The following is a 19,858-nucleotide window of genomic DNA, read 5'->3' as shown; positions in this document are numbered from 1 at the left end:
ATCTATATATTAAAAATGTGTTATTAAATGTTTGAAATTAAAGTAACTATCAATAAAATGAAATTAATATTTTTTTAGGATGAAGAGTTGTTCTTTCGGCCAGTTCCAGCAGTTCCTAATAATGCAGATAACATAAGTATAATAATGCAAGATCGAGACACTCTAAACTCACCAATTGCTTGTATTATAAAAAACAGTAAGTAGAAAATTATTTTAAGTATAATTTGAATATCGCATTACATTTTCAAAATATTTTACTCTTATTTTTTAACTTCAGTCAAATCTAACTTAAAAGTTACAAAGAAATGTATTCATTATTTTAAAATAACAAACAACTTTAGCATTTCATAAAGGGGTAGTGATGAGAAAGAAAAAAAACAGTTGAATGTTTGTAAAGACCTAAAGAAAAATCAAAATGATTTAAATATTTAAAGTAACATGTCTATATTTGTTTACTTCCAGCTGAACCAGCAGGGTACACAGACTATTTCACAGCTACAGCCATCCAGATAGGCACCAGCAAGCAGTACAGGTGTAGAATTGTGAAGAAAGCTGGAAGTGTTCTGACTAGATCTGTTGTCTCAAATCTGGAACTTATCATTGTGGTAAATCAATGGTTTCAAAAGTTTTCTGGGTATTTGTCATTTAGTTTTTTAAATATATACATTTAACCATTTCTAATGTTTATTATTATTTGATAAATAAAGGATAACACTGTTTCAAGGTGTATCATTATAAAATCAGTTTGTGCTTCTCACAACTTATATCCTCTTCTTGCATTACTTACAGCTGATGCAAACTTTCTGATTTTAAAATAAAATCATAAGATTGTGTTACATTAAAATTTAAAACTTAAAGCTATTAATTTTTTGGTTTTAGTTAATAAATGTTGTTTATTTCTTCGTTATCTTATTAATTTTTTAAATCCAACACTTGTACTTAATAATTTTGTATTTTACATATTCTAAACTTATTTTTCAGGCGATGGAGCAGTCGTTTAATCGCAGAGAAGAATATGCCATAGTGTCAGTTCAGATAACTCCCACAAACCAGTACTCACCCACCATCACACCAGCCAGTGGGGTTGGCTACATCTATGAGAACTCTCCAGCCTTGACCTTGGTATCTGACAGCATCAGTGTTACAAACGCCTTCAAGCTGACATTTCAAGATCCTGATGTGGTAGGTTGTCACCGCCTTGTTTTAGCTGTAGGTCCTACACTACTTGTATTTACCAAAAGTTATACTGGGTTGGCTCTACTGAGATTAAGTATTGAATTAATATTGTATTGTATTTGCATGAATGTTGTATACATGTTTTGATGTGTTTTAGACAGGAACAGATCCCCCTACAACATATACCTAAAACATGTTTTGATGTGTTTTAGACAGGGACAGATCCCCCTACATCATATACCTAAAACATGTTTTGATGTGTTTTAGACTGGAACAGATCCCCCTACAACATATACCTAAAACATGTTTTGATGTGTTTTAGACAGGGACATATCCCCCTACAACATATACCTAAAACATGTTTTGATGTGTTTTAGACAGGAACAGATCAACACATACCTAAAACATGTTTTGATGTGTTTTAGACTGGGACAGATCCTCTACAACATATACCTAAAACATGTTTTGATGTGTTTTAGACAGGGACAGATCCCCCTACTACATATACCTAAAACATGTTTTGATGTGTTTTAGACTGGGACAGATCCTCTACAACATATACCTAAAACATGTTTTGATGTGTTTTAGACAGGAACAGATCCCCCTACAACATATACCTACAGCACTACTGGGGGGCCTTTCACAGTTGGACCAGATGGTTATGTAAGACTGACCACTAATAATGCACTGGATCATGAACAGACTAAAGCCTACACTCTTACTGTAAGTGATTGAATCTATTTATGTAGACGTTATAACAATGTTATTTTTCTGAGAATTTTGTAATGTTTTATAATTTAAAAAAAATGAGTATTCTGGTTGGATCATGGGAGTTTAGATATCTTAAGCTCCAGAGTTGTCATACGCCTGGCCATGTTCAGTGCTACTGTGAGTTGACACATTTACATACAATGGGTGGAGCATATCACTCTGTTTTATTATATGGGGTTTTTACAATATAAGCTTTAGTAAAAGTTTGAGTTAATAATAATTGCCTTCCATGTTTTAAGCGCCAAGTGTTATTTTTATTCTGGTAAGGTTGTAATAACAGAACAGACAGCAGAAAAGTTTGCAGCCACAGCAACAGTGTCTGTGAATGTACTAAATGTCAACGATGTGGCTCCTAGTGTTCTGTCTACTGATAGCTACATCATTCAAGTGCCTCAAGGAAACTATACTACAGTAATCCGTGATCTTGTTACAGTAAGTATTTTGCACTATTTAATATATATATATATATATATATATATATAACTATATTCTAAATGCTGTTTTTATGGTAAAATTAAAATATTTTAAATTATGTAGGACCTAAATAAAAATATTTTGAAATTATTTTTAAGTGAATATTGCTCGAAGTCTAAAGAATAAAACAATATTCATCAAATTTTTAAATATAATTTTTAAAATTTATTTAGTTTCAAAAAAAGACCTTTAATACAAAGAAAATTTTCCCCAACTACAGGTGACTGCAACAGACCAGGATGGACCAGCCTTGACTTATTCACTTAAACGTGTGTCTCCTGCTGTCAGTGCTGCCAAATTTAGTGTACTTAGTACTGGCCTGGTCAAACTACAAGGGGCAGTCACTGCAGGAGAAGTGTACACTGTTTACGTTAATGTTTCTGATGGGGGGACACCACTCCTAAGGTTTGATTTAATTTATAGATACTTCACATAAAACGTTTCAGAAGCTCTTTTATTTCTGTGAAAGCATGTTTTATCATAAAAATTACTTGTCTATTTGCTATAATATTTAGTTGATGTTTACTATTACACTACTATAATTATACTTTTTAAGTTAAAAAATATAATATAAGACAATACTCTCTTATAAATAAATTAAATTATGGTAATCTATCGTTTTAGGTACGTAAAATCGCCCGCGACTAGTAATGTGAAAAACAGGTGACTCCTTACATTTTAATAATTATTTCACATTTTGAGGAGGATTTATGTTTTGAAAAATACCAAAATATTTCCTTGTTTCATTTATGTACCGGTTTTTAAATAATTGAATTAAAACTTTTCAGTAATAAATTAACACCAGCGATGTTTCCAACAGATGCAACCATGCTCATTTACTATAGCAGACATCTTGTTAGTTTTATTTTTATAGACTTATAGCCGAGATTCAGGCGGAAGTCACTCTATTTTACAAATGGCTGCTGTTTATATAGCAAATCTTGCTTGCAGACACTGCTGTTTAAAGTCAATTTCTGGCCTATATTGATATATTTAGCCATTGATTTAGGTTCATTATTCATGTATCTATAATATTTGACACAAACATATCACAATATACTTCTATTACAGCCTTGACAATGAGGTAACGTTTTCGTACATTAATAGCCGCGGGCGATTTTACGTACCCAAAACGATAGATTACCTAAATTATAAATTATGTCAATAAAAATTGCAATTTCTGTAAAAAAATTATTTTTAAAAATACAATAATTTTTGTAAAAGAATATTCAAAACATTTATAGCAATAAAAATTATAAAACCTAACAATTTATGAAATATTTTACAAGTAAATTTGGAAATTTCATTTACTACATGTTTACACAACACAATTGCTAGCACATCACATCAAATTTAAATACCCCAACACCACATCTAAACAAGTCTTATAAACCACAACATTACATATTCAAATTTTTAAATTAACTCAAACAATAAGTATCAAATAAATTCTTGTGTACTAATAAAGTAATTGTTAGATAATTTCTTATGTACCCCCAGTGCTGAAGCTGCTGTTGTCGTGACTGTGGTCCCACTAGCCAACCAAGCTCCAGCTTTCACCTCCCCCAGCTACACCATTTATGTTAGTGAAGGGGTCCTCAATAACTCAAGGCTCTTTGACTTACCTGTGAGTAAACTGTGTATACATGTCATTCTATTTTACAGGAATAAGGCTTACACAGTGTTTACATTTATGACATGTATACTAATACTACACTTGACCTACTTCAGTGTATACTAAACATGTTATGGGGATATGGAACATCTTCTGAGTCGCAGGTCAAAAAACCATGCCCGTTTTTATGTTCTGGGTCTTTTGTTTTTGCTCACTGAATGAAAACGACATGTTCTGAATTTTCAGACGAATGCGCATGAGTCTGAACATAGTAAGCAAATTCCAGGCCTAATTTCTAGCTCTCAGTTGATTTTATACATACTGATCTTGAGTTTTTGAGCACACAATTTAAAATTTTCTCTGGGCCCTACTAAAAATTACATTTATGTAATTATTTGGTATTTCTTTAATTAAATCCCAAATTCTTTTAAATGAAAAATTGTAATGTCTAATGCTTTACAATTTTGTCTGAAAACCAGATTAGGTTGTAATTAAATAAATAATAATTAATTAAAAAAATATAATTTAACCAAATTTATCTTCAATTTTTCCTTTACCAATATTTTGTTTTAAGTGTATCAACATATTCTCAGTTTCCGTCTGACAGATGAATAAATCTATTGGCCCACCAGAATGTGCTAGTGGGGATCACACTATAAAAACAGGCAGATAAAAAAGTGATTGGCTAATTATTTAGGTTTAAATTGGGACATAATTAACATAAATAGACAGGGGAAGGGGAGGAATAAGTGTCATAGGCCCAACTCTAAAATCTAGATCTACTTTTATTCTTAAAAATAAACTCAGTATTGTTATAACTCGATCTCAATACATTAAATGAGCTTGGCAGATGCAATTTTTGGCAAAATTTCCTGCTATAGCCATGGTGATGGGGGCCATCTTTAATTTTACCTTTTTAACATATAAATAACTCAAAGATAGCTTATGTGAATTCAATAAAAACTTACATGATTATAGAGATGCATGTTAATAACAATTCTGATGGATTAAATTTTAAAATTTAAAAATATTTTTGTTTTTTCTAATTTTTAAAATAATTTATTGTTGAATCAAAAGCACCATGGCTACACCATTGTCCTTTAAAAAATAAAGCTGCGTGCCACTATCTACATTTTTTTTTACTTTGATTTCTTCTTTATTTTAATTATCTGGGCCTATATAGCAGATGCTCCAGGTAAAAGGTCATGCTTGATTTATAAAAATTTCTATAACATGTCCAGAATGTGAAAGTTAAACTATACATGTTCTGTGGAGAAAATGGTTCCAGAAAAAATTAACTTTTGGCGGACTTTGTGTTCTAGAAATGTGTATAGTGTAACGTTTACCTATCTATCAGCCAGATAGATGGTGAACGTCCCCGGATTCTTTTTTCGGGGTAATATGCAAATGACTTAAAGCCTAAATGGATGAACACTAATTCAACAACACACTAGGGCTCGAACTCAATGTCTAGGGAAAACTAGTGATACTATTGAAGTTAGCAACTCATCCAATCTGCATACAACCTTTAATAAGCGAACACAGTTGTGGCAGAACACTAGGTTAAACTAGATAAAATATTTAATTTAGGAATTAACAAAACCCAACTTACAAAGCGTAAGAAAAAACACTATCACAGATTTTAGCACTGTATAAAAATAGCCACAGGTCACACAACACTGCTATAGCTTCATGAATCACTTGGCGACAAGTAATATTATACTAGAAGACTAAATCAACTTAAGAAAGCCTAGCACACACAGGACTTAAGTTCTCTCACGTTCAAATGGTCAGAATCTATTGCCGGACAAAATGGACGGCTTGGTCTTAATAGACCGTTTGATCAAGATAGACTGCCTCGTGTTGCGTGTGTGCCATTCAGATAAAGACTTGTGCAACAGGGGAGGTTATCCTCAACTCATGTAGCCATTGGTTGGGATGGTCATCTGACCAGAATCAATCAATCAGATCTTTATGGAAAATTTCTGGGTCCTAGACACCCTTAATAAGACAGTGGAAAAATTTCGGTAGTTGCACCATCAATCCATATAAGGTATTATACAAGGTCAAAATAAAACATTACTGGACCTAAGTAGGTCACATCCCCTCCCTTTTTGGAAGTGACAGATAGGTTCCACAAAAACATACATAAGGAACCAATCTGGCAATGAAAATAAAAAAATGTCTTACAAATGTAGGCAATCAAAATCTTAATACCAGTTGAAAATATCCTTGAACATAAAAGGGAAGTAACTCAAACTTTTACAATTGGTGAAAGGGGAGTAACCCTTCAAAAGGTAATTATACATCAAAATCCCTCAGAAAAGGGTATTACAATATTTCCATGTGGATATTAAAAGTGGTAAACCCGCCAGGGTAAGACCTTTATTTCAATGACTAGCTACAATATCAAATGAGTCATATGAGACATATTATCATAAAAGATTACATATAATCAAAAACCACCTTTAATTAAGGTTCACCTGAAAATAAACAAAATATTCAACAGGATTGGAATTTTGAAAAATTCAAAACTCATACCACTCATTTTCATGTGAAAACACAACACTTGTGTATGGTCTTAATGAACCACAAAACATGTCACATGATCAATGTGTGCAATAAGATTTTACATCCTTGACAAACAATCAGCCACAACATTATCACTACCCTTAATGTGTGAAATTTCCAGATTAAAATTTTGGAAATATAAACACCATCTCAATATTCTTTGATTTGTCTGTCCTAACTTAGAGGTAAATTTCAGGGGATCATGGTCAGAAAACACTCTGACTGGATTGGTTGAAGAAGAGACATAGACTTCAAAATGTTGTAAGGACAAAACCAAAGCTAAAGCTTCTTTTTCAATAGTAGAGTAATTCTTTTGGTTCTCATTTAACTTCCTGGAAAAAAAAGGCAATGGGATGGTCAATTCCCATGTTGTCTTCTTGAAATAGGACTGAGCCAATGGCTAAGTTGCTAGCATCAATGGCAAGTTTAAAGGGCTTGCTGAAATCTGGTGCAGCCATAACAGGAGCATTAGATAAAAATGATTTAATGGTTAAAAAAGCTTCATGACATTTAGTTGACCATTCAAACTCAACACCCTTTTTCAATAATGCAGTAAGAGGTTCAGCAACAGCTGAAAAGTTTTGACAGAACCGCCTATAGTAACCAGCCATCCCAAGGAACTTTTTGATTTCTTTACAATTTTTGGGAGGAGGTAACCTTACAATAGCATCTACTTTAGCTTCAATGGGCCGAACTTGGTTCGTTCCCACTTGATAACCCAAATAGGTAATTGAAGCTTTACAGAAATCACTTTTATGCAGGTTTACAGTAAAATTAACTTCAGACAATTTATGGCTTTCCTCTGTGGACAAATGCATAAGGTGGTCATTTAGATGATCTAAAAAGGAAGATTTTACCAATTTTGGGGGTTTCAATTTATCATGTATCACATCATCAGAAACATTTGAACATACAGGTAAAGTAATTTTAGCTGTGGAATGAAAATTGTTACAATTATCATAATACTTTTTCAGTGAGTTAACATGATACACTGTCTGTTTCTTTCTTCTGTCAGGCGTATTGACAACATAGTTCAAATCACTTAATTTTGAATGCACAGTAAAGGGTCCACAATATCTCAAGGATAACGCATTGTTCAGATTAGGCACTAACACAAGAACTTTCTCGCCTGGATTGAATGTTCGTTTACGAGAACTCTTATCATACAGTTCTTTCATTCTCACTTGGGCCCTTCTTAAGTTCTTGTGAGCCATTTCGCACACGGCTTTCAGTCGAACGTGAAAATCGTCAAAGCTTTCCACTGGATGATCGTTGGTACCTGTCCACCGTTCGTGTATCAGCTTCAGGGGACCACGGACAGAATGTCCAAACACAAGTTGAAAAGGAGAGTAGCCTAAAGAGTCCTGGACACAGTCCCTCGCGGCGAAAATAATCCAAGGAACAGTCTCATCCCATTGGGTGTTACTTTTAGCGAATGTTCTTAGCATGGTTTTGAGGGTTTGGTGGAACCTCTCAAGTACGCCTTGAGACTGAGGGTGGTAGGCTGAGCTGGTGATGTGGGTAACGCCTAGCTTGGCTAGTGCTTCCTGAAAATGGTGACTGGTGAAGTTGCTGCCTTGATCTGTTTGCACGATTCTAGGTAATCCAAAGGTAGTGAAGAACCGGGTCATGGCTCTGACTACAGTCTTTGCCTTAATGTTCCGTAAGGGGAACGCCTCGGGAAAACGGGTACTTGAACACATAAAGGTAAGTAGGTACTCGTTGCCCGCCTTGGTTTTAGGCAAGGGACCTACACAGTCCATGACGATTTTAGAAAAGGGTTCTTCTAATACAGGAATCGGACTCAAAGGGGCCTTAGGAATTTTCTGGTTTGGCTTTCCGGCCAACTGACAGTTCGAGCAACTTTTGCAGTAACGCGACACCTCATTTCTCGTTTTGGGCCAAAAGAACAGTTCTTTGATCTTCGCCGTCGTTTTAGTGATTCCTGGGTGCGCTGACATTGGATGGTCATGTGCCAGTTTAAGTATTTCATGCCGATAAGGTGGAAGGACCCACAGTTGGTTTTTACCCAACCATGGTTCGGCTGGTGAGGCATCCACTGGTACAGAGCGACGAAAGAAGAGGCCGTTCTCGGAGAAATATTCCCCATCGTCAGATGATAGAGATTTTTCGACCATTGCTTTGAGTTCCGCGTCGACTTGTTGAGCTTTAATGATGTCTTCCTGAGATATCCTCAGGGGTAAGCCCAGGCTAGTGTTTTCTGGAAGCATAGACTCCAGTTTGGGAGTCGAATTTCTTGATGATGGTAGGTGTGGTTCAGACGTTGTGTCAGCCAATTGTTTGGTCTGGCTTCTTGTCACCACACATGCAGGATACAGTTCATTATCATTATCTGGAACTGTTGACAAGGGGTTTGGAACCGTACAGGGGTATACTTTGCTTCCCGCAAGGTCATTCCCTAGAAGTAGGTGTACTCCTGGGACAGGAATACTATCTATCACACCTAAAATGACTTCACCTTCGACGAGATGATGTTTCAGGGCAAACTTGTGTAGAGGGACGACAGTAGATTTTGTCCCCACTCCCTGGATAATGGAAATCCTTCCGGTGTTCGTCTCAGGTGTAATGTCCATTGAACTTTTCAAAAGAAGTGATTGTGACGCTCCTGTGTCTCTTAGGACGGTGATATTCTTCTGAGACAACGGATCACCTGGTTTGCTAATGATGGCTTCGGCAATGAAAGATGAAAAGTCAACTTTTCTCGATCCCTCGAGATCGGTAGACTCGGAAGAAACTGGATGGTGGCGAGAACAGTCAAAATGTGACTGCACATAATGTGTGGAGACTGGACTACCTTCTTGCGGACACTTAGGGTTAGAGTCCTTTAGAATTCTAGAGTTCATAGTTGAACTGGCTGCTTGAGGGGATAGAGCATAGTGCGCAGAAGTACGCACCACCTCTCTGTTATATTGACGACGTTTGTAACAGTCCTTGACAAGATGACCAGGTCTTTTGCAGAACTGGCATACTGCTCGACGATTGAGAGTTGATCTTGGTTTCTCTCTGGACTGTAATGCCTTCACGTGTTGGCCAACAGGAGGATTGCTGCCAAAAAGGGGAAGCACGGGGTTGAGGCGGTTTCCTGACACTGGTGGTTTCTTATGCACCAACATATATGTGTCAGCCGACTCAGCAGCCTTTTGGATGTCAATTATCTTGTTATCCAGTATGTGTAGTCGTATCTCTTCAGGCAGGGACGTTAGGAATTCTTCCCTTAGGATAAGTGACCTGAGTTTCTCAAACTCAGAAACTTCCTCAGAGTGTAGCCACCTTGAGAATATTTTCTCCTTTTCAAAGAGAAACTCCACATATGATTGAGTGGGTAACTTGCGGAGTGCTCGGAATTTCATCCGATAGGCCTCGGGCGTCAGTTCGTAGGCCTTCAAAATGGCAGTCTTGACCAAACTATAGTTATTTTGAACGTCGTGAGAGAGTGCCTGGTATGTTTTTGCAGCTTTCCCAGTAAGGACCGAGCTCAATAAAGCAGTAATGGAAGTTTCGGGCCATTCACATGTCTTCGCTAAACTCTCAAATGAGTTAAAGAAAACGACCAAATCTGTTTCATCAAACTTAGGAACTAATTTCCCAAATTTGGCAATCACTTGCCCCACCGACAACTTTTTTGGATCTACCAGAGAAGTGACATCACTAACTTGACCAAACTCTAATTCCAACCTCCTCTTATCTAAAGCAATTTTAGCCTCTAACTCCTGTTCTTTTAAAGCCTTCTCTAAAGCAACTTTCTCCTTCTCTAAAGCAACTTTCTCCTTCTCTAAAGCAATTCTAGCTTCTAATTCTACCTTCTCTAGAGGTTTCTCCTCGCGGAGTAACACACCAGCTAACAAACTTTCATCAAATACCCCTTCATTAATAAAATGAACAACAATTTTATCTCTCAACACCTCTGACTTCTGCGTAACAGAATAATCCAATTTCAATTCCTTAACAACACTAACGAAAACTTTTCTACTCAACTTTTCTACATCCTCAACAGTGGGATTAGCCAAAAAAGATTCCATAACACTAACTTTCAAAATCAATACAAGCCTAGATTCTCTAACTTAACACGGAGCGTTGGGCCGTGTACTTGACCTCCTATCGTGACACGTCTGGCTATTGACCTAGATACCTCTAGCCTTGCGCGCGTTGTAAGAACACGGCGCTACTGGATAGAAAAACAACTAAATCAAACTACTTAGTGTTTAACTGATATAACCAACAACTGGAACGACAGATTAAATCCCGGACGGGCCCCCACTTTGTAACGTTTACCTATCTATCAGCCAGATAGATGGTGAACGTCCCCGGATTCTTTTTTCGGGGTAATATGCAAATGACTTAAAGCCTAAATGGATGAACACTAATTCAACAACACACTAGGGCTCGAACTCAATGTCTAGGGAAAACTAGTGATACTATTGAAGTTAGCAACTCATCCAATCTGCATACAACCTTTAATAAGCGAACACAGTTGTGGCAGAACACTAGGTTAAACTAGATAAAATATTTAATTTAGGAATTAACAAAACCCAACTTACAAAGCGTAAGAAAAAACACTATCACAGATTTTAGCACTGTATAAAAATAGCCACAGGTCACACAACACTGCTATAGCTTCATGAATCACTTGGCGACAAGTAATATTATACTAGAAGATTAAATCAACTTAAGAAAGCCTAGCACACACAGGACTTAAGTTCTCTCACGTTCAAATGGTCAGAATCTATTGCCGGACAAAATGGACGGCTTGGTCTTAATAGACCGTTTGATCAAGATAGACTGCCTCGTGTTGCGTGTGTGCCATTCAGATAAAGACTTATGCAACAGGGGAGGTTATCCTCAACTCATGTAGCCATTGGTTGGGATGGTCATCTGACCAGAATATATCAATCAGATCTTTATGGAAAATTTCTGGGTCCTAGACACCCTTAATAAGACAGTGGAAAAATTTCGGTAGTTGCACCATCAATCCATATAAGGTATTATACAATGTCAAAATAAAACATTACTGGACCTAAGTAGGTCACAATAGTATACATGTCCAAAGTGTAAATGCAGTGTTATATAAAAACAAATAGTTTTTTTATAATCGTAAAACCTTAATTCCTTTAAAATATAAATATTTTTCAAGTTACCTAGGTTCACATTTGATTTAGTTGAGCATTTACAATTTTTACATGTAGGATATCCCATAATTTTGTTTCTAGGTTAGTGACCCAGATACACCACTGAATCAGTTGGTATTTACTTCAACTGAACTTACTGCTGACAGATATGTCTACATAAGTGGGTTGGTACATTTTTACCATTCATATTTGTATATATTGTTTTTACTTTTTTAAATGTATTTCATATGTTAATTCATTGTTTTTAAACATGCAGGTTAAGCTTATTCAATGTTAAGCAGTTTGACAGAGAAGTAATTCCCCAACATACTGTTACTGTAAGAGTTGCAGACCCTCAAGGAAATGTAAATATTTTTATCTTTGTTTTTAAAACCTTGTATAAATGATTTTAAAAAGTCAATGAACAGAAAAAAATTTGAAATTATTTTACAAGATCTTGATTTTTATAATACATCTTATTGCTGACTAATTGGTGTTACACAGATTAATTATCTGGTTTTTATATAAAGTTGCATTTTAAGGCTGTCACATAACACAAGTGATTACTTTAAGCTTATTTTTCCCCATATTTTTAGACTGCTACAGCTACTGTCATTATAATTGTACAAGACATCAATGACAACAGCCCTGCATTTGGACAAAGCCAGTACACTTTCAGTATACAAGAAAACCAACCAGTGACCACAATTGTTGGCTCAGTTTCAGTAAGTGTTTTAGGATTCACCTGGTCGACATAAAATCTAAACTTTTTAACTATGTGAAGTTTCTATGAATATTTTTATTTTTTACAAAATATGCATGAAAAAGTGTTTTTAGTTGTTTAAATTGCCAGCTTTAAACTTAATTAACACTTCAGAGGTATAGTTTGTTACTATTTAAGTTGAAAAACTAATACTAACTATAATATAGTTAGTATAATGTATATGATACCAAGAATAATATAAAGTAATAATGTGACACTAATAGTAATATATAATATAATATAATATAATATATTATCTACCACACTAATAATAAAAAGTAACAATGTTAGATTGGCCCAGGTTTAAACTGATGTTTTATCACCAGGCTACAGATGCTGATGAGCCCAACACACCAAACTCAGCCCTAACATATGGCATGGTCCAGACATTGGACTTTGATAAGTAGGTTTTCCTGCTCTCTTCTCTGTGAAGTTTAAATATTGTCTTGTCGTGTGACTGGGCTTTGTTAATTAATGTATGCAGGTGTTTTGTTTGTAAAGTTTAACAATCATCTAATAATGCAACACAAAAAGCGTTTAAATGCTATGTATACAACAGAATAGATAGAATAAATTACATGTGAAATTTTAAGTAGGAAGACACTTACTTCCAACGAGCCGGCCCGCGGCATAACATACGCCGCTATTTAGTTGTTTTATTTTCTACTTTTCAGTAATTCATAATTTGTGAATTCGACAGTACCAACGCTGCCACTGAAAATATTTCTTTAAAACACTATAAGTAGCTCTTTAAGGACCATACCCCCCCCCTTCCTTACCCCCACCCCCCTCTCCCCCACCCCCCCTACCTTATGTTTAAAATCGTTGGCTCTGCTTGTAAACATTTAGAGTGAACATAGCTCACTAAGATCATGTAGGGGTGGGGAGGTAGGGATCGCGTTTACAGCTTGTTTTCTTGCGGCTCCCAGAAGAGAATTATATATAAAGATATTTGCTATAAAAAAGTATTTGTATCTCTTTCTTTAAAGATTTACCATAAACCTATCAAGTGGGCAGCTGTCTTCCAATGCCATATTTGATTATGAAACAAAACAGCAATACCAGATAGTTGTTAGAGTCTCTGACAATGGAAATGCCCCACGGACTACAGTCGTGCCAGTCACAGTCAACATTTTAGATCTTCAAGACAATCCACCATTATTCCAAGTTCTCAACACAGAGGTCTCAATTAATGAAAATGTTGCAAATATACTTGTGGCAACTCTTAAGGCTAGTCATTTTTAAAATATATAATCCTGTTTATAAATAGTTCATTTTTCAATCTAGAAAATTTAAAATGTTATAGAATATTAAAACATGTTATTAAATAGACAGTAACTTATATTTATGTCTATTTATGTTTTGTATTTTTGTCCATTTCATGTGTAAAAAATAATTGGTCTTTGAAGATCATTCCTACATAGTATACATACATAGTATATCACTAAATATATATATAAGAAAACTTATGAGGTATGAGCTTAATGAAGAGAAATCTTTAAAGGAAACAATTCAAGCAACTAGTTTAAAAACGTTGATATTGATAAAAGAAAGACAACCTGTAAATTTCTCAACAGGCTGATGATGCTGACTCTGTTAAGAGCTACAATTTTGTCCTGGCTGATAATGCAGACTCTTCAGCTTTCTCTGTACAAACTGTGATCAATGAGGCAAGAGTTTATTTAAACACTGCACTGGACTATGAGGTGAAAATCCGCTACACTTTCCAGGTGACAACTCAAGGAATGATAGGAAATATTTTGTACACAACGGCCTCAGTCACAGTCAATGTTTTGGTTAGTATGTTTTCTCAGTTGAGCTTATCATATGTATAACAGGAAGATGAATAATTTTTAAAATCCTTTTATATAGACAAATTTGGTACGATGGAAGGGCCTACTAGTGGTTTTAGTTAGTAATATGGTGGATTAAAAATTACAAAGTTTAAATTATTTTCCTTTAATTAACCATGAGAACCCTTAATGCTCCACCTATATGAATAAAATTTAATTTATGCAAGTCTACAAGAAAATTAAGTTTCACTATCTTCAAATTGTATAAGTGTTAAAACTTAAAAATCTAAATTGTTTAAAACAAAAATTATATTTGCGGAACTTACTTCCCTCTTCTCTAATGAATAGATTACCTCCCCTATTCAACTTGCAACTTTTTTTATATTTCAGGATATGAATGATAACCCCCCAGTGATTGGACAATACTCTGCAACAGTTACTGTACTGGAAACTGTAGCTATAGGCTCAGCTCTGAGTTATTTAACAGCTACAGATGCAGATGGGACTGTAATTTTCAAGTTTTTTGCTTTGTTTCATTTATTTTTAAAAAACATTTTACATGATCCTCTTTAATATAATCATATAATTATAGCGTTTAAGAAAATAAGAAAAAGAAACAAGTTTAATGGAACCCCAGAACTTTAATGAAAAACGTTACAGTGTCATATTTCTGATATTTTCAAAGTGAACTTCAGTTCAGCTTAATTACGAAATAACATCTAATTCAAATAATAATTTAACTTTAAGAATAACATAAATCTAGATTTTTGTATTAATTAAAACTGGTGTACACAATATCTGTGAGATAATTTCAAATCTTTTTCTGACCAGTCACCAAACAACAGGATAGAGTACAAAGTCCAAAGTGTCAGCCCAAACAGTGTTAGCAACCTCTTCTATGTTGGTGAGAAGAGTGCTATTCTAACAGTTGCATCCTCACTCCAAGCTGACAGGACTGTCAACACTTATACTGTAAGTCTTGTCATATTTTATACGGGAATCAAAATGGTATATGCATTTTTAAATAACTTATAAAATTGTTTAAGGGTCATCCATTTATGATGTCCACACATCATAAAGGGTAGCGGTGTATGTGGTCCAATAAAGTGGATGTGTGTGGATTGGGGGTGGGGATGGGGGTTTGGATCCATGTGGGAATCCACATACTGAATTTAAAATATGTTAATGCTTCTTCAAACACATAACAATTATGCAGCACATGCAATGTATAGATTCGACAGTATTTATCTCCATAGAATTTTTACCTTTACTAGTGAAGACGGATAACAGACATTTTTGTGGATGTCCCTTAATAAATGTGTTATAATTTGTTATGTCATATGATTAAATTGAACCACTCAAACTATTATTAAAGCATTTTTCATAGGTTTTTAGGCTAAAATCTTCTCTGGCATATTTGTTTTAGTGCATGTATGGGTTAACCATTATGATTTTATGTGAGCATTACAATCAAGTGTGTAGAAAACTCTTTGAAAACCTTTTGACTGCTGTCTTGTTAGGGTGGCATGTAAGCACAGCTGCAGTTATTGGTCTGGATGTTAGGACTTTAAAACTACTACTAACACAATCACAACATAGATTGAGTAATGTAGATTTAAAGATCTTGAATAAGTTTATTGTATTAGTCACACCAGCAAATCTGCTGATGCTGTCATTACAACCTCGCCCATTGACAAATGAAACTGACTTACATTCACTTGAGCTTTCAATTGTCGAACATAAAAATGTCACTTTATTTTTTCCGTTAGTTGATTCTCACACCCCCTATTGGTTATCATACTACTGAATAACACCAACACAACTTTAATTCCTAGTATAAATAATCCCCAACCCAACATGTTTAACATTGTACCAAATTTGCCTTTTAAGTTGGACTTATTAATCTCTTCTCTCTTAATCCTGTTCATGCCCAAGGCACATGGGGCAGATGAAGTAGAGTTCATCTGATTCATTGACCTTGGCATATGAAGGGATCGTGTGGTCAGCACTATGCCCAGCTGCCTTTGTTTCCAGTACGTAAGTTAGGTACCCATCATAGCTGGGTGGACTCAGGGACATTCCACTGATTTGACCATCTTTTGTCCTGGAGGACTTACTAAATAATCTTTATTTAAATTTGGTTTAAAATTGGTTCTTGTTTCAGGTCAATGTCATTGCCTTTGATTTAGGCACACCATCTTTAACTGCCACAGGGACAGTCACTGTGACTGTAAAACGCAACACTGCACCAGTTTTCCAAGGTAGCTCAACAACTATTCCAGCTGTAAATGAGAATATTGCAATTTCTACTTCCAGTAGAAAGTTTTAATACTTTTGTAGCAGGATATATTTTTTATAAATAACTTCTGATTGTCCAGTTGCTCAGAAGCTCAGTTTTATTTTAGCTTGAATACAATTTTTGGCCATTTTGAATTTGAATTCAACCGAGATACGTTTTTCTTCCGGAAATACACAGCCTGATCAACATTTTTACCAAAGTTTATCCAAAAAATTTAATCACTGAACATTCTGTGGTAAGTAAACAATATTATCATTTATGATAGATTTTAATTCCTCAAATTTAAAATCATGCCTAATGTAAAAAGACAAAACAGAACAACAGAAATTGTTAATAATGAAAGTAATTTTTAATCTTTTCTAAATCTGTAGTGATTGCAAGCTAACTTCATGTAAACTACAAGAGGCATCTCATGAATATCACAACAATAACTTAAATTTTGTGTTTTTATCCATACAGCAGTGTTTCTTCCAGACTTTTTTCTCCGGGGGGGGGGGGGGCACTTGAAATTTTCGGGGGGGCGGTAGACTTTCTTCGGGGGTGGGGGAGGGGCAGACACTGTTAAAAGTATATATTTTCTATATAAATTTCATTTTGTTCGGGGGGGGGGGGGGGCAGAGATGCCTGGAAGAAACTCTGCCATACAGAGTTACACCAAGCAACATAAGAAGAGTAAAATGAAGACAATTACAACCAATGGGATAGCTAATGTAAAAGATATCTGGAATTTGTGGCTTCTATAAAAACAGAACTGGCTGCATCAACTTTGAATATATGTCCTAGTATTGCCAAGAGGACCTACTAAGAATGTTGCAAGAGGTTGAGGAAACTGTTGCTGTAGGAGTTGTGATGAGTACAGAAACTTGTCTGTAGATTTCATTTGATAGACATAAAAAAACAAGGAGAGAATTTTTTTTACATGCAGAAAGATGGGATCAGATGATATAGAACAGCTAAAGGATAGTCAGCACAAGTTTTGTTATTAGAAAAAAATTGTAAAGTAGGTTGGCTATCATGAAATTGTGTATGTTTCATGTACAAGTGGCACATTTGAGTTTCTATTCCATTTGTGCATTTGATGTAATGAGCTGCTTCTTGTATAATCATTTTTATTGTTCTGATTAATATTTTATATTACTTTTCTCAATTTAATGTTTTCATTAAATTTTTTACAGCATGCCTTGTAGTGAACATTAAATGTAGACAGAGGCAGGCTTATTATGAGTGGCTTTATTTTCATAATTACATGTGCCAAAAAAAAAAAAAAAAAAACTATGGTACCACAAAGTACCATAATTTTTTTTCAATATTTTTATTTTTAATGTTTAAATTATAGTTGCTAACATAATGTTATTCCTTTTTTAAGTATGTGCAATTTTCTTACATTTGTTAAATACTTTTTGTGTTATTATAATTTTTGTGAATTTATAAATGTTGGGTACTTACTATATTTTCTACAATAAAAGCCATTAATATATTATGTTTAGCTGAACTGCAGTTTTGGTTTTTCTGTTATTTTTCTGTTCTTAATATATCATGTTTCGAGAAACAGTTCATTAAAACTATTGTTTTAAATGTAAGTCCAACCTGGCACCTTTACCACAAACTGAACTGCCACCGATGCGTGATGTAAGCTATTCTTTTACATTCAGGTAAGATGTAGGCCTTGTTTTATGGCATTATATACAACCGCTGTAAAAACCACGATCTAAAGATCTGCATTTTATAACGTTCAAATAACTTGTAAATAGCATTTTATGATATTCCCTTAGATTTAGATCTGATAGTAAATGTTGTAAAAGTAAAACAGTAGGCTTGCACTTTACCTTTTGTCTTTTTCAGGGCAAATTTTTCAGTTGTTTACTTCAGTTAAGTGTCTATTATAATTCTTTAAATTAAAAATTACAAGGAATTTCATTTCTTCAAATAACTTAAAATTGTGTACAGTAAATGTATGTATTTTTAAAAATGGTCAATAAAGTAATAATTATCTTTGATTTTGGCAGATACAATTTTGCAATTAACCTACATACTACACCCCATTGTTTATTAGATTATTATTGTAATTGTTTTTTAACTTTATTTATTTCATACTGCAGTGCAAGTTGATAGACAAAGTTAAATAGCTTGGTATATAGTTGATAACCTGGTCACAGCTCCAAGAGCAGCTTATCATCTAAGATGTAGCTTAGTTACATATTGATAAGACATCTGAACACAAGATTAATGGTAAAAACATTTTATAAATTGTAAATATTAACATTTAATATTTTAAATTAACTGGGCATTACCACACTGTTTTATGAGCAAATATACAGATCACACTCTTTAAGCATGCAACAAAACCTTCAAGCTCAAGAGAACCTGTTCAGTGGATTACAATTATTTTATTGGGGAAAAACGGGGTGTTTAGGAATTAACTATAATGTATTGTCACTAATTAGTTATTTAACCTACACCAATAAAAAGTGTTTAATAATCACACACAAAAAGAAGATTTAATACATTACTTATTTTTACATGTTTGTATAACTATTGCTGATCTTTTTTTTTCAGTCTAGACATTTCCAATGTTTATTAAAAGTCTTATTTCCATTTTCTTTAAGAATATGTCAAACATTTTACTTCTCTATATGCACATCCATTATCTCTGTAGACTAAATGAGCCATTCATACATACACATGCACACACATACAAAGAATTCCTGTTTATTTACTTACAGATTAAATATTCTCAATGTTTATTCACAGCTTAAAATTTTTGACACACAGCTACCAGCAAGTTCTGCAATATATAAAAAAGTTCACATCAAGATGTTTTCCAATAACAGCCAACTATGATACCCAAGATCTTTATACACAGCTATGTATGGTGTACAAGATCTCCACTTAAAATATTATACTCATAGAACATCATCAAACTTTTCCCCTACATCTTAGAAAATCAATCATTAATTAGGTTATTTATAATTTAGTTGGAAATGATATCTCAAACAACCCAAAACTTTTTTTTTAATGGACAATATTCACCATTTAAATATGTATTTTTGCCAGAATACTTTTAACATAGGTTTAAAGTTCTCATTAGCCATATAGATAAGTTGGATTATAAACATTAGCCATATAGATAAGTTGGATTAATTTGTATTATTTTATACAAATTTTAAGTAATGTTGGCTTTTTTGTTAAATAAAGTTTGTTTGCTTTCTTGTAATAGTTTTATGAAATAAAAATTATATTTAAAATATGTTTATTTTTTTTTCTTTCTCG

At 34.2% G+C, this 19,858-nt stretch overlaps 1 protein-coding gene and 1 long non-coding RNA gene across 2 annotated transcripts; both read left to right on the top strand.

Annotated features, from left to right (window-relative positions):
* Nucleotides 1-1,769: 1,769 nt before the first annotated feature.
* LOC131940819 (uncharacterized) lies at nucleotides 1,770-3,998 on the top strand. The gene is made up of 4 exons (XR_009386583.1): nucleotides 1,770-1,899; nucleotides 2,215-2,379; nucleotides 2,642-2,826; nucleotides 3,922-3,998. It is a non-coding gene; the product is annotated as an uncharacterized LOC131940819 (long non-coding RNA).
* Nucleotides 3,999-4,013: 15 nt separating this feature from the next.
* Nucleotides 4,014-16,857, top strand: LOC131940815 (cadherin-99C-like). Its single transcript, XM_059299661.1, has 10 exons — nucleotides 4,014-4,048; nucleotides 11,836-11,918; nucleotides 12,011-12,098; nucleotides 12,330-12,458; nucleotides 12,823-12,899; nucleotides 13,486-13,726; nucleotides 14,074-14,292; nucleotides 14,680-14,796; nucleotides 15,121-15,261; nucleotides 16,454-16,857. Exons 5-10 carry the CDS (start codon nucleotides 12,874-12,876, stop codon nucleotides 16,616-16,618), a joined length of 909 nt encoding a protein of 302 aa, XP_059155644.1. The 5' UTR covers nucleotides 4,014-4,048; nucleotides 11,836-11,918; nucleotides 12,011-12,098; nucleotides 12,330-12,458; nucleotides 12,823-12,873; the 3' UTR covers nucleotides 16,619-16,857.
* Nucleotides 16,858-19,858: the final 3,001 nt, after the last annotated feature.

The sequence above is a fragment of the Physella acuta genome, unplaced genomic scaffold (genome assembly GCF_028476545.2).
Source record: "Physella acuta isolate Inbredline_101_S28 unplaced genomic scaffold, ASM2847654v3 ptg000023l, whole genome shotgun sequence".
In the NCBI taxonomy this organism is placed as follows: domain Eukaryota; kingdom Metazoa; phylum Mollusca; class Gastropoda; family Physidae; genus Physella; species Physella acuta.
Note: the sequence above shows the minus strand (reverse complement) of the source record. Positions and strands in the feature narration are given on the sequence as shown.